At 36.7% G+C, this 13899-nt stretch overlaps 1 protein-coding gene across 1 annotated transcript; it reads left to right on the forward strand.

The window, feature by feature from the left end:
• Positions 1–6720: 6720 nt before the first annotated feature.
• LOC125347852 (cytochrome b-c1 complex subunit 7-like) lies at positions 6721–7169 on the forward strand. The gene has a single exon (XM_048340800.1). The coding sequence runs from the start codon at positions 6725–6727 to the stop codon at positions 7058–7060; it is 336 nt and encodes a 111-aa protein (XP_048196757.1). The 5' UTR covers positions 6721–6724; the 3' UTR covers positions 7061–7169.
• Positions 7170–13899: the final 6730 nt, after the last annotated feature.

Genomic DNA, 13899 nt, shown 5'->3' on the forward strand with positions numbered 1-13899 from the left:
AAAATACTATATGAAAGCAGAATCATCTTACTTTATTTATTAAATCAGAAAGTTTTATTCACCTTCTTTTAACAAGTGGATGCTTCATTGAAGGTGTTTTTTGAAAAAATAGGTGTATTCAACAAATATTTACTGAAGTCCTAGTGAAAGCAAAACGGCTAAGTCTTGACTCTCTAAAGCACAGGGGAAGATTGATAATAGGAAAGAAAAATTAGCACAATGTATGCTGTATTAGATGACGACAAATACTAAAAATATTAGCAGAGAAAGCGATGAAGACTGTGTAACTACAGATGGTTGTATTCTTAGAAAGAGTGAGCAGGCAAAGCCTTCCTGCAATGAAAATGTGAAAAGAGCCAAACCTCTCCACTGGTAAAAGCTGGATACAAATCCAGTAAAAAGAGTGAATCCAATTTGAAAAGGCAAAGTGAAGGCTCAAAATACTAACCCTCTCATTATTTATGCAAATAAATAATGAAACTCTAAGCTCCTCTAAGCAGACAGCTGTATATTTACTTCTTTTGAATATCATACCTAGCACTTAGCACAGTAGCTTAAACATAGCACATGTATTACTTGTTTTGCTGAATTTTCCTTTTGTTCTTATTACAATAAGGAAAGAATGATATAGTAAATTTGTAAAGAAATGGAAGACTTGAAAAACATTATATTAAATGTAAAGTAAGTCAGGCCCAGAGAGACAAAGAATCCATGTTTTCCTTAATATATGGAATCTAGATTTAATTTACAAACTCTTAAGTAAATATATTGGGTGGTATGCAAATGTATACTAATGTATTAACTGATGTACAGTAGATTCTAGGGAGATCTCAAATAGTATAATTCCTTAGGAAACCAAAATCAAAGATGAGCAAAATAAAAGATCAGCAAGCGAGTACTAGAAAGGGGTAGGGTGGAGTAAGGAGAAAGGAGTAGACAAATGAAGAGGAGAAGAGGGAGGAAATTCAGACAAGAAGTCAATACATATCCTACAAAATTAATAAGAGTGAGAGAAAGGGTGGGTAGGGGAGGGATGGGTGAGAATGTTGAAAGTGGTGACACTGATGAAGATATATTCGTAAACTTTTTTGTTAAAGGGCAACTCCTTTGTGCACCTACTTAAAGATTATAGAAGAACAACAACAAAAAAAGAGAGAGAGAGAAGAGTAGGACAATCTTCTCTGCCCTCAAACAGTGGCAATATATCAAGAATAGAAAAGAATAACCACTCCACCCAAATTATTGTGGTGAGTTTGGGCATCACCAGCATGAAGTATTTGGCTTCAGACCATCCAAAGCTCCTAGGTTGCTACACTCCGTTGTCCATCCTCACAATAATCACCTCTAATCCCACGAGAAAGCAATACATGTTTATTTACCTGTGTCTACTATTACAAATAGGGAAGCTCATCAAATCCATTTCCTTAGTAGGGATCATTTTCATGTAGGGTAGAAAGCACCCATATGTCATTTTTATGAAAGCTGTCTTGAAGGGGGTTCATGCCACTTTGACTCTCATAGCTTCCCTTTGTAGACACACATGAGAAGCAAATCACATGCGGCACTCAGGCAGACATTGTCTAGAGAGGTCAAATTCTTTACTGTCCTGCAGCGTGAGCTAAAGGAATTGAGCCCTTTCCACAGGATGAGGAAAATGAGTCACTGGAGAACCAATCGGGTCCCTGGGAAAATAATCAAGTAACAGTAAGAGACACTGACAAAAGGCACTTGTCATAGAAAGGGGCAGACACAGAGTACTCTTTGAGGTAGGATTATGTATAGATAGCCAGGAGAAACTGCAACAAACAAAGCACAATGTAAGAAAAAGGCGATTCCAAGTGATTCCTGTCCCTTCAGCTGAAAGCACCAATTGTTCCTCACCTTCAGCCCATTGCCTAGTTTCTCACAGTCGCTTCTTTTGCTATGGAACACTGAAGGTCACAGCATTTTCTTTACTGCCTCTGGGTGAAAACTAAAACCCTTGATCCTAGAAATCAAAGCCCTGGGCTCTAGAATGCCTCTGGAAAAGGTACACATTGCACATACATGTGTTGGTTGGCGCAGTGTCATCAACGGCATTGGACATTGATCTGGATATTTATGAAATCATAAGGCTATTTTATAAGCAATTTATTGAGATAGAGGAGGACAAATGAAAATTGTACATATTTAAGGTACACAATATTGTGCACATATCATGAAATAATCACCATAATAAATCTGATTCACATACTCACTACATCATAGTTATATTTTTTCTTTTTTTTTTTTCTTTTTTTTGGCCAGTCCTGGGCCTTGGACTCAGGGCCTGAGCACTGTCCCTGGCTTCTTCCTGCTCAAGGCTAGCACTCTGCCACCTGAGCCACAGCGCCCCTTCTGGCCGTTTTCCATATATGTGGTGCTGGGGAATTGAACGGAGAGCTTCATGTGTAGGAGGCAAGCACTCTTGCCACTAGGCCATATTCCCAGCCCTAGTTATATTTTTTCTGTGTGCATGTATGGTAAGAACACATAAAACCTATTTATCATTTTTCAAGTAATGGTATTATTAACTAGTCAGTGCTGTACAATAGATCAGGAAAATTTATTCATCACAAATATAAACACATACTCTTTTTTTCTCAAATTTTTATTATCAAACTGATGTACAGAGAGGTTACAGTATCATACGTTGGGCATTGGATACATTTCTTGTACTGTTTGTTGCCTTGTCCCTCATGCCCCCCTCCCTTCCCCCCTTTCCCTCCCCCCCCCCGAGGTGTTCAGTTCACTTATACCAAACAGTTTTGCAAGTATTGCTTTTGTAGTTATTTCTCTTTTTTTACCCTGTGTCTCTCAAATTTGGTATTCCCTTTGAATTTCCTACTTCCAATACCAGTAAACACGGTTTCCAATATACTCAGATAAGATTACAGAGATAGTGTAGGTACAACCATAGGAAGGTGATACAAGAACATCATCAATAATAGAAACTACACATACACATAGGACGTTGAAAGTAGTTACAACTGTGATATATCAATTGTTTCCATAACATGGAGTTCATTTCACTTAGCATCATCTTATGTGTTCCTAAGGGTATAGCTATTGGGCCTTGTGATGCTCTGCTATGGCTTGCCTAAACCTGTACTAATTATTCCCAATGAGGGAGGCCATAGAGTCCATGTTTTTTGGGTCTGGCTCACTTCACTTAGTATAACTTTTTCCAAGTCCTTCCATTTCCTTACAAATGGAACAATGTCATTCTTTCTGATAGAGGCATAAAATTCCATTGTGTATATGTACCACATTTTCCTGATCCATTCATCTATGGAGGGGCATCTGGGTTGGTTCCAGATTCTCGCTATGACAAATTGTGCTGCGATGAACATTGTTGTGCTGGTGGCATTACTGTGATTTTGTTTGTGGGCTTTTGGATAGATACCCAACAGTGGGGCTGCTGGGTCATAGGGGAGTTCTATATTGAGCCTTTTGAGGAATCTCCATACTGCTTGCCAGAGTGGCTGAACCAGTTTACATTCCCACCAACAATGAAGTAGGGTTCCCTTTTGGCCACATCTCCTCCAACAATTGTTATTATTAGTTTTCTTGATATATGACATTCTTACTGGGGTGAGATGGAATCTCAATGTTGTTTTGATTTGCATTTCCTTTATGGCCAGTGATGTAGAGCATTTTTCATATGTCTATTGGCCATTCTCATCTCCTCATCAGAGAAGTTTCTTTGTAAGTCTTTAGCCCACTTGATGAGGGGTCTATTGGTTCTTTGCGGTTTTGTTTTGGAAGAAGGTAATTTTTTTAGTTCTGCATATATTTTAGAGATGAGGCCTTTGTCTGTTGAATGTCCGGTAAAGATCTTCTCCCAGTCGGTGGGCTTTCTGTTTATCTTGAGAGCTATGTCCTTTGCCGTGCAGAAGCTCTGGAGTTTGATGCAGTCCCATTTGTCCAACCTTTCTTTGATTTGTAGCCTTTCAGGGTCTTTGTTAAGGAAGTTCTGTCCTGTGCCAAGGAGCCCAAGTGTTTCTCCTACTCCTTCCTTTAGTGTTTTCAGGGTGCCTGTTTTGATTTCAAGGTCTTTAATCCATTTGGAATTGATTTTGGTGCAGGGTGATATATAAGGATCTAGTTTTAGTTTGTTGCATGAAACACATACTCTTTAACAAGTGTCCCTCATCCTTTATTCTAGTGTAGTCTGGTCTAGTGTAGTCTAGTCTAGTCTAATCTATTCTACTCCTAGACTTAAACCAATTTAGGTTTCATATGTAAGAGAAAACATAAAGTATTTGTCTTCCTGGATCTGAAAATGTCACAATGTCTTCTAGGTTCATCCATGATGTCAATACTGAATACCTTATTTTTCAAGGACAAATAATTTTCCACTGTGCGTATGAATAGCACAGTTTCTTTATTTATACATTGAAAGATATTTGTTGTTTTTCAGGCCTTGAATACAGTGAATATGTCATAATGAACATGTGCACAGTGCTCATATTTATTAGAAGTCAAAAATATATACCAAACAATGGAACTGTAAGGAACAGTGATAATCACTGAATACAAGTATCTCTTAAAAGCAAATGTTGACTGGCTGTGAGGAAGACCATTAAGTGAATTCAGTAATAAGTGCTTTGTTGTTATTAAGAGACTGCATAGACTGAGAATGTGGCTTAGTGGTAGAGTGCTTACCTAGCATGCAGGAAACCCAGAGTTCGATTCCTCAGTACTACATTAAACAGAAAAAGCCGGAAACGGCTCTGTGGCTCAAGTGACAGTGCTAGTCTTGAGCAAAAGAAGCTCAGGTACAGTGCCCAGGCCTTGAGTTCAAACCACAGGACTAGAAAAAAAAAAGATTATGTTTAAAAAGAAAAAGAAAATTCATAGTAGCTGGCCTCATTGGTATAGAAAATAACAAAATGAAACAGAATAAGAGTATATGGACATAATGAACAATAGGAGGATTAATCTAAATTTCAGACAGAATTTTTGTTTATTTTTCTAAGAAGTTAAAATAGCCATATAGGTCCCCAAGACTCCATTACTAGTAAATCGTAAGTTACCTAATGGCCAACTGCTCTCAACTACTCTTAGAATTTCCAGATACTATAAGCATCTCCTTTTAATGAAGCTATTCTAGCTTTTGGATCTCTTGGACATCTCTAGTGATACCCTATAGAACTTCAGTTCCAATATATACATAATATTGTACACAGATCTTTTTCCTCTATCTTATGGCCTTATCATATGGTACCGCCAATGGTTCCTAAACTCCTAAACATAGAAGTAAGTACTCTCTCATCTGTAAAAGTCTCTCTTCATAGTATCACTAGTCACCAAGTTCCACAGTATCTTGAACTCCATGAACCCAGAAAGAAATTTTCATGTCTGCTCACCCCATGCCAAGCATGATGTTTGTTGCATAACAGATGGTCAATATTTGTTTAGCACACACATTAAAAATGAATTTCAGTGGTACGAAGGAAAATATACCATGTATATATTAAAAATAATGTTAGAAAAGGCTAATATTTTCTATGAAAGTACTTGTACAAAGCACTGGAGTTAACTATACCCACATACATAGCTGCAGAGAGAGAGAGAGAAAGAGTGTGAGAGAGAGAGAAAAAAAGAGAGATCTGTACCTGAGCATTTATATATGCCATAATTCTTTACACAAGACAAAATAGATAGGAAGAGCTCTGGTCGATGCGAATGTGGGGACTTCATGGGGATACAGCTGCTTAGGATTCTAAAACCAGAAGGTCTTCATGTTGAATAAAAATATGTGATTTCGGGGGCTGGGAATATGGCCTAGTGGTAGAGTGCTTGCCTCCTATACATGAAGCCCTGGGTTCAGTTCCCCAGCACCACATATATAGAAAACAGCCAGAAGTGGCGCTGTGGCTCAAGTGGCAGAGTGCTAGCCTTGAGCAAAAAGAAGCCAGGGACAGTGCTCAGACCCTGAGTCCAAGGCCCAGGACTGGCAAAAAAAAAAAAAAAAAAAAAAAAAAAAAAAAAAAAAGAAAGAAAGACATTCCTCCTTACTAAAAATACATGATTTAAAAAAGCAATCAAACTGAGTACCAAAACAAATGCTCTAAAACCCAATACTATTTGACTCATTTGTTAGAGTTCTCTGACTTTATTTTTAGTTGTACATAATGCATTTTCAAAGTGTTGCTTAAAATACAAAATCAGATCCAGCAATGAAAAAATAAACACTCAAGCACATTTTTTAAAGGAAAGCATAAAGCAAACCAAAATGTTACTTGTTTAGTCAGAGGAAAAAATAAAATATGCACTGGAAATGAGACCGGTTCTAAAGACTTTATAGAATCTAAAATATAGAATTTCTTGTCTGTGTCAAGCTATATTTAATTTTTAATTGTTATTATGAAGGTGATATACAGTGGGGCTATAACTACATAAATCAGGAAGATAAATATTTTTTTTAAGAAAGGCAAATACTTCATCCTCCCAATCAGGCTGCAAGCACCTCCTGACCTTTTGGAAGCCCATCTGTTAGGCCTTATGCTCTTCACTGCCTTCTGCTTTTCATGATGACACCACAGTCAGGTCAGCTTCTTCAACAGCACCTTCCAATTTAGATCTCCGTCACACCATCAAAATGCACCAGTCCTCTATTCCACCAGCTCAGAATGTCTCTGAACCAAAAGCTAAATAAATTCCAACTAATGTTTTGCTAATAAAAATTCAATGTAGCATAATGGCAGGCAGGTCTGCTGTTTCAGCCTCGGGGTGGTGGCTGAATGGTGTTCGAAAATGGTATCACAGTGCTGCAGGATTCAACAGACTGGGGTTAATGCGAGATGATACCATAGACGAGAATGAAGATATAAAAGAAGGCTTAAGAAGGCTTCCTGAGGAACTTTATAATGACAGGATGTTTCGCATCAAGAGAGCTCTGGACCTGTCCATGAGGCAACAGCTCTTGCCTCAGGAGCAGTGGACAAAATATGAAGAGGACAAATTCTACCTTGAACCATATCTGAAGGAGGTTATTCAGCAAAGAAAAGAGAGAGCAGAATGGGCAAAGAAGTAATCCCATAGTTGGAATCTGTGAATGCAATTGTCCTCAGAGAATCTATGAAGTCAATTAAATCTGAAGCTTTTAAGAATTTAAGAATTATTTAAATAAATATCTTATAATCATAAAAAAATTCAATGTGCTTTAAATCACAACACGTAAGTAGTATTTCCTCTTTCTTGTTTAATTTCTTAAGGTTGAACTAGTTTTACTCTGCTGTCATATTACTAATGATTCTCTTCCAACAAACCCATTTTCAGTACAGTCATAAAAGCATCATTCTAGGACCACATTACTCATTTTTCTGCCAACAGTTACAAACTCTACTTACAGGGCTAAGACTATTTCTGCTTGAACCCAGCAATGGTAGACAAATGCACAGAATAAGACAGACTTAAAGTACAAGCAAACTAATTTGTATTTGGAGTACGTGAGTATGTGCTCCCAAAGGTTTTTTGTTTTGTTTTACAACCTTAACTTTATTAGTAATTAGAGTTCATATTAATATATTAAGACATAATTTTGGTGGGTGCAGAGGATTGAACTCAGAGCCTTCCACTTAAGCTCTCTACCACTTGAGTGATACCCCTAATTTTTTTTTGTTTTTAGTTATTTTTTCTGTTTTTATTCTATTTTATTTTATTGTAAAGATGACATACAGAGGGGTTACAGTTACATAAGTAATGAGTACATTTTTTGTCAGTTACTTCCTCCCTCATTTTTTCTCACTTTCCCTCCCCCCACAACTCTCTCCCCCAAGTTGTAAAGTTTATTTCTAACAGAATGTCTAGTGATTATCACTGTTGCGGTGTTCCATCCTTGGCCCCTCCATTTCTGTGATTCCCTTTCCCTTCCCCAAATCAGATAAACATATATACAAGGTTATGATAGTGACATGCATCTATATGACGTTACAACTTTGCACTTATATCAGTTATACCAGGGAACTTCATTGCATTTCCGACTACTTTCCACTTCTCAAATCATTGGATTATTTTGCACCTCAGCTATGTCAGATAGACATTATGAATATCATGTGATATTAAGAAGTTGACATTTTAGTATTTGCAACTTCACTCCATTTTCTCAGAATAATAAATGTCCATTTTGTTGTTTTTGAAGTGAGAGAAGTCAAACATCTCCTGTCATTTTTTGTTTCTTTCTATTTCACTCTCCTTAAGAAGTCCTTATGAAATTACTATTATAAAACACTAGGAAAACTTTTGTTTTTTGAAGTTGATTTTAAAACAAACAGACAAAAACCTAAGGACTTCTTCTTGCCAATATTCTTAGAAGCAAAAGATCATCAGTAGAGTTGGCAACACAAGAACAAGCATTTGCCTAAGGACATGGATAATCTGAACTCTATGAAATTTTTAAACCCTACTTCATTTCCAAGTATGTCGGGCCCATAGAGTTGCCATCTCATGAATTCAAGGCAGAATTTTTTTTATATAAAAGAGCAATTACAAGTTCTGAATAAGAAAAGGAAGCGGAGATTTCAAAAATAAACATTACCCTCAATTTTGTTGTGTTTATGTTTTGTGTGTATGGCTTAAACAATTAGTCTTATTTTTAGTATTATCTATATATGTGTTACATTTGTATAGATTGCATACTCAGTATGCCATTACCCACAGAAAAAGTGGTTGATAGTTATGTTTTGAGTTGAATTAATTGGGTCCAATATTATATACTGTTATATAATGTTAGGCTCATTTGAATATGAAATAAATAATAAACAGGCTAAGCTAGGCTAATTCACCTATATTAGTCTTTTTTTCTGTAGGTAGATAGAACCTCATTACTTCTAAACAAGAATAAATAACTACCTTTCCGTCACCACCTTTTCTTCTCTATCCATCTCCCCCCAAAAACAAAATCTTGAAAGAAGGCAGAAATACATGAAATAAAAGTAAATACCAAGCTAACAAAGTATAACATCTAAGAATCTAGATATCTACAGTTTGACCTATATTTTTGAAAGAAAGTAAAGTGTAGGTTTTTCTCTATAATGGTTGTCTCCTCTTACATGATCACCTTTCTGAGTTTGCATACACTATCTGGATTATAATGCTAAATTCTAAATAAACTGTAGTGGCACCAGCAGCCAGAGCCAACACTACCCCTGCATTGGCCATGAACAGCATTGTCTCTGCAGGCTTCATGACTGCTCAGTTTCAAGAGCTTAGAGTCCCATGGGCAAGCGATGCAGAGGGAAATTGCAAGCTGGAGTAGGTGCAATCTCTCCGCAACCAGGAAAAGATGCAGGCGGGGGATGGGGGTGGGGTGGGGAGAGAAGTTGATGGCTGCATTTATATTCTATATTGCCCCAATTGCTCAATGAGTCTTAGTCCAGTAAATCATTTCCAAACCATTTTAAGCATCTGATTAGTATACTGCAAGAATGGCATGTGTTCATAACAAAACAATCTGACTGAATATGGAAGGGAAATCATTAGTGATCCTGTAAAGAAATCACTGAAACCACCATGTTATTAGCACTCATTCATTTGTTCTATAAAACCATGAGTGGAACGCACTTAATTGTGTTCTTGGCCGAGAACACTTAAAGTCTATTTGGTGAGAAAGACAATTAAACAAGTTACCTAGTAGTACACTATGACAAGAACCTATGAAATAAGCTGTCTCCCAGAAAGTCATTAGAATCAAGTTCTAAAACAGCTGTCAGAGTGAAAGAACATGAAAGACTTTTTTCCCTTTTTCTTCTATTAGACTCAATACAAACTTTATAGCCCTATACAGGAAAAGAAGGGAATCAATATCTTCATAAGAAAGGAAAAACAAAGAATGAAATAAAGCAAAACAAAGAATCCCTCTTGATGTCTTAGACATTGGTTTAAGGGAGCGAGGGGAGAAGAGTCTTAAATAAAAACTTTCCTCGCCTCTGTTTACTGAAAATGTCTCATAGGGTAACAACAAACTTCCTGCTGCACTTGAAGGGACTGTATGTTCTTTCTAAGCAAACATATGATACAGCAAGAATATGTAAATAAGCCAACAGAGATGGAGTACAAAGGCTATATTTGAAATTCTATGTGCAGAGCCAGTCTTTCAGTGACCTCGTTGCAGAAAAGCAAACATATCTGCCACAGAGAAGGAACACAACCAAAATAAGCCATGCTACTATAGCTTTTTTTTTAATCTGGAAGAAAGCCATCAGAGCAAGTTAGTCTATTATAGTAAATGTTGATAGTAGAAAGCCAAAATGACATAGTGAATGGGAATATCAAAGTGTTGTGATTTGTTATGAAGATAGAGTCCCCTTGTGCATTCTAGGTCACACAATTTGATGACAAATGAAATGTTTTCATTCTTCAAAATAAGGAAACACTCACTCCATGGGAAGAAATGGCAAATCCACTGTGGTTTTATTTTTATTAATTGGCTTTTCCATTGGCATAAAGCTTTCTGTGTTTGCTATTATGTTGCGCATCATTTTACTTCAACACCTTAACCAACTTCTAAACAATGCTGTAAGTGTTAAATAAAATTACTCTTTTCTTTCCTCTGTTCAAATGACCATTGTAGCCTTCATAGCCCTAACTGATGTGTGAGCCAAGGAAAACATAAGAGAAAGAAAATGGTTTTGTACTTAGAAAGATGTAGGTTTAAAGTCAAGTTCTAGTGGTTATGATTGTGTGATCTTGAACAAGATGTTTAGTCCATATAATGACTAAAGCCATTGTTAGAGAAAAGTGAGATAATACAGAGAATGTAGCAAAAACAGTGCTGGCATGCATCAACCACTCAGTAACACAAATTTCCTCCTACTGATTCTTCCAGATTTATTTTTCTTTGACACATTCAATCATCTCCTTCTTTACCTCCCTCTCCTGCTTTGCCTCCTTCTTCTTCTCATCCTCCTCTTCTTCTCTTTCTTCCCTCTCCTTTTCTTGAAAAAGAATCTTGCTACATAGCCCAAATTGGTCTGCAACTCACCATATAGCCAGGGCTGGCCTCAAACTTTATGAACCCCCTGCCTAAATGCAAGCATATCACCACACCCCATTTCCTCTTGCTTATCACACTACAATTACACAACTGGATTCCATAATACATGGATACAAAGTGCTCTTTTTAAAAGTGGAATTCAATAGGATATATCCTGTCTGGTAGAATACTTGCCTAAAAAGTATAAGGCCCTGAGTTCAAGCCCAGTACTATCAAAAAAAAAACTTAAAAAAAAAAAGAAAGGTGAAGCTGAAGTAAGCCCTTTAATATTATATTAAATTCACTTCAAAAGATAGAAATTTTGAATAAGAATTAGAGAGTGTAGCATAAGGGATTAAATTTAAATGTAGATTCCATCAACCTATAAAAATAAATAAATTAGCTGATTTTTTTTGGAAAAGAAAATCACTGAAATGTTTGAACGCTTATCTATCATTCTAATGCTTCAAGCTTGTCTTTTCCATCAGAGGCTGGAAGAGAACATGATACAAATGGATTTTATCAGGCTCCTTGGACAAGGAACAAACTAAATGAGAGGTGATCTGAATTTGGCAGCAGTGGAACCCCGTGGGACTCTGATTCATTCCACAATTTCCTGACAAGACATGAAAGAAGAATTCAGAAAATACGATTGGCATTTAACTGCAATGTATTCTTGATAGGGAGTTTTGAACTTAAGAAAAGCAAGGTCAGGAACCATAAGAGTATAAATCCATATAAACCAATGAGGTTTCATTATGTGTAATCCCCTGATCGTGAAGTTCAGTTCATAATCCAAATAAAATCCAGTGTTATCATTTTAGAATCACATCACCATAAAAAAAAATCCAGGTATCTCTTTTGTTTATTCAGATGTCACCCCGTAGGTCTAATTTCAAATTGCCAGAAATTATAGCCTCCCTGAAAGGAATTAAGCTGATGTTCCATTGAAAATGGTAGTGCTTCATGTCATGGAGGCATGTTTGGGAAGGAATTTCTCAAGAATGGTCAAAATATCATGCAAACATTACAGATGACTAACAATCTAAGAGCACAACTCTTGGTTATATATGTTTTAGTGCATGTGTTTTCAAAACATAAAACTGTCATATGAACTTTGCTCCTGATGCTCTTTCCTGCCTCTGCTCTCTACACCTGCAGATGGGAAGACATTTTATCCCTGATAAATGAGTCCCTTTCTGCCCTGCTTCAGGCTTGTTCTTCATCAGCATCCTGGTTATACTGTAGTTTCCACGGCTGGAGAGCCAAGTCAGCTTTCTGAGGGAGCAGCAGCCAGCGGAGGAGCAGAGGTAGCCATCTGCAAAAGCTTATCTGTCTGGGGGAATGACTATTTACTGTCATTGAATCGGGAGTGAAGCACAACACACACTGGTGGTGGTGGCAACGTTATTCATATAATATTTAATAAGTTTATGTAATTGGACCAAGTTTCATTAGTACTTGTTGCAATAAAACCACAGACATTTCTCAAAAAGCAGGGTATCCAGCTGGAGGATGTAGACTGTTTATTTAACATTGGTGAATACACAGCCACAGGCATCCAGACGCCAGAATGAAAATAAGCATGAGTGGTAAAAAATGTGCAGCAGCCAAAAAATGGGGGAAGGACGGCGTGTAGTGGGCAACAACAGGAAGGGGAATGGGAAATGTACTGGAGCTCATCTTGCATTCTGCCCTTCAGTCCTCAAAGCTCCATGCACAACTGCCATACTGGCCCTTCATTGTTGTTGTTGTTGTTTTTAATTAATAACATTTGTCTTAGATCTGACTATTTTGTTTTTCAAAAAAATAAAATAAAACTCAAATGAAGAATACAGCATTATACTATGTATTCTCCTTAGCATTATATTTTAGGCTCTTCACTAAAAAATAGAATATATTCCCAGTATAGATTATACCCTCAACAAAAGACATGGGTGTGAATCCTAGTTCTCCATTTTATAATTTGGGTAAGATATCTAGGCACTTCAATTCTAGAAAAAACATGTAAAAGTACATTGTTAACAACTATTTTGTTAGCAACAAAATAGGTAACAACTAAAGATACAATGTAAAAATATTAAAATGTAAAATAATGGTTAATACTAAGATATAATCTAATTCAAAAACTTCAGCATCAGTATTAATAAAATGAATATATGTGTATATATACACATATATTCATTTATATATATATATATACCTATATGAAAGTAGCCAGGTGCTGGTAGCTCACACCTGTAATGCTAACTACTCAGGTGGCTGAGATCTGAAGATCACGGTTCAAAGCCAGCCTTGGGAAGGAAAATCCATAGCAGTCTTATTTCTAATTAACCATCAGAAAACTGGAAGTGGTACTGTGGCTCAACATAGTAGAGCACAAAAGCTCAGGGACACAAGGACAGCTTCCAGGCCCTGAGTTCAAGCCCCACAACTAACAAAAACAAGAACAAAAGACTATTAAAGTATATTGAGAAGTGTAAAGAAGATTGAAGGAAATGAAATACTTGGAAAAAATCATACGAAGTGAAGTGAGCCAGACCCAAAGAAACATAGACTGGTCTCCCGTGTTGGTAATAATTAGTATATGTCTAGGATAGTGCTAGTATATGATAACCACAATAGCTCAATAGCTATGTACGTAAGATGATGCTCAGTGAAATGAACTCCAAGATATGGAAACAAGCAGCTTATCAGTACTATTGTTATTTTTAATGTACTATGTGAAATTATTGTTTTTTTCTTTTGTTTATCCTCCCTATGGTTTAGCCTCTGCTGTCACTGTATTTGATTTTGGTACCCTGGGTATTTTATATGTGTGTGTGTATACATATATGTGTGTGTGTGTGTGTGTGTGTGTGTGTGTGTGTGTTTGTCTGAATTAGGGAAGGGAAGGGGAA

The sequence above is a fragment of the Perognathus longimembris genome, chromosome 3 (assembly GCF_023159225.1).
Source record: "Perognathus longimembris pacificus isolate PPM17 chromosome 3, ASM2315922v1, whole genome shotgun sequence".
Classification (NCBI taxonomy): Eukaryota; Metazoa; Chordata; class Mammalia; order Rodentia; family Heteromyidae; genus Perognathus; species Perognathus longimembris.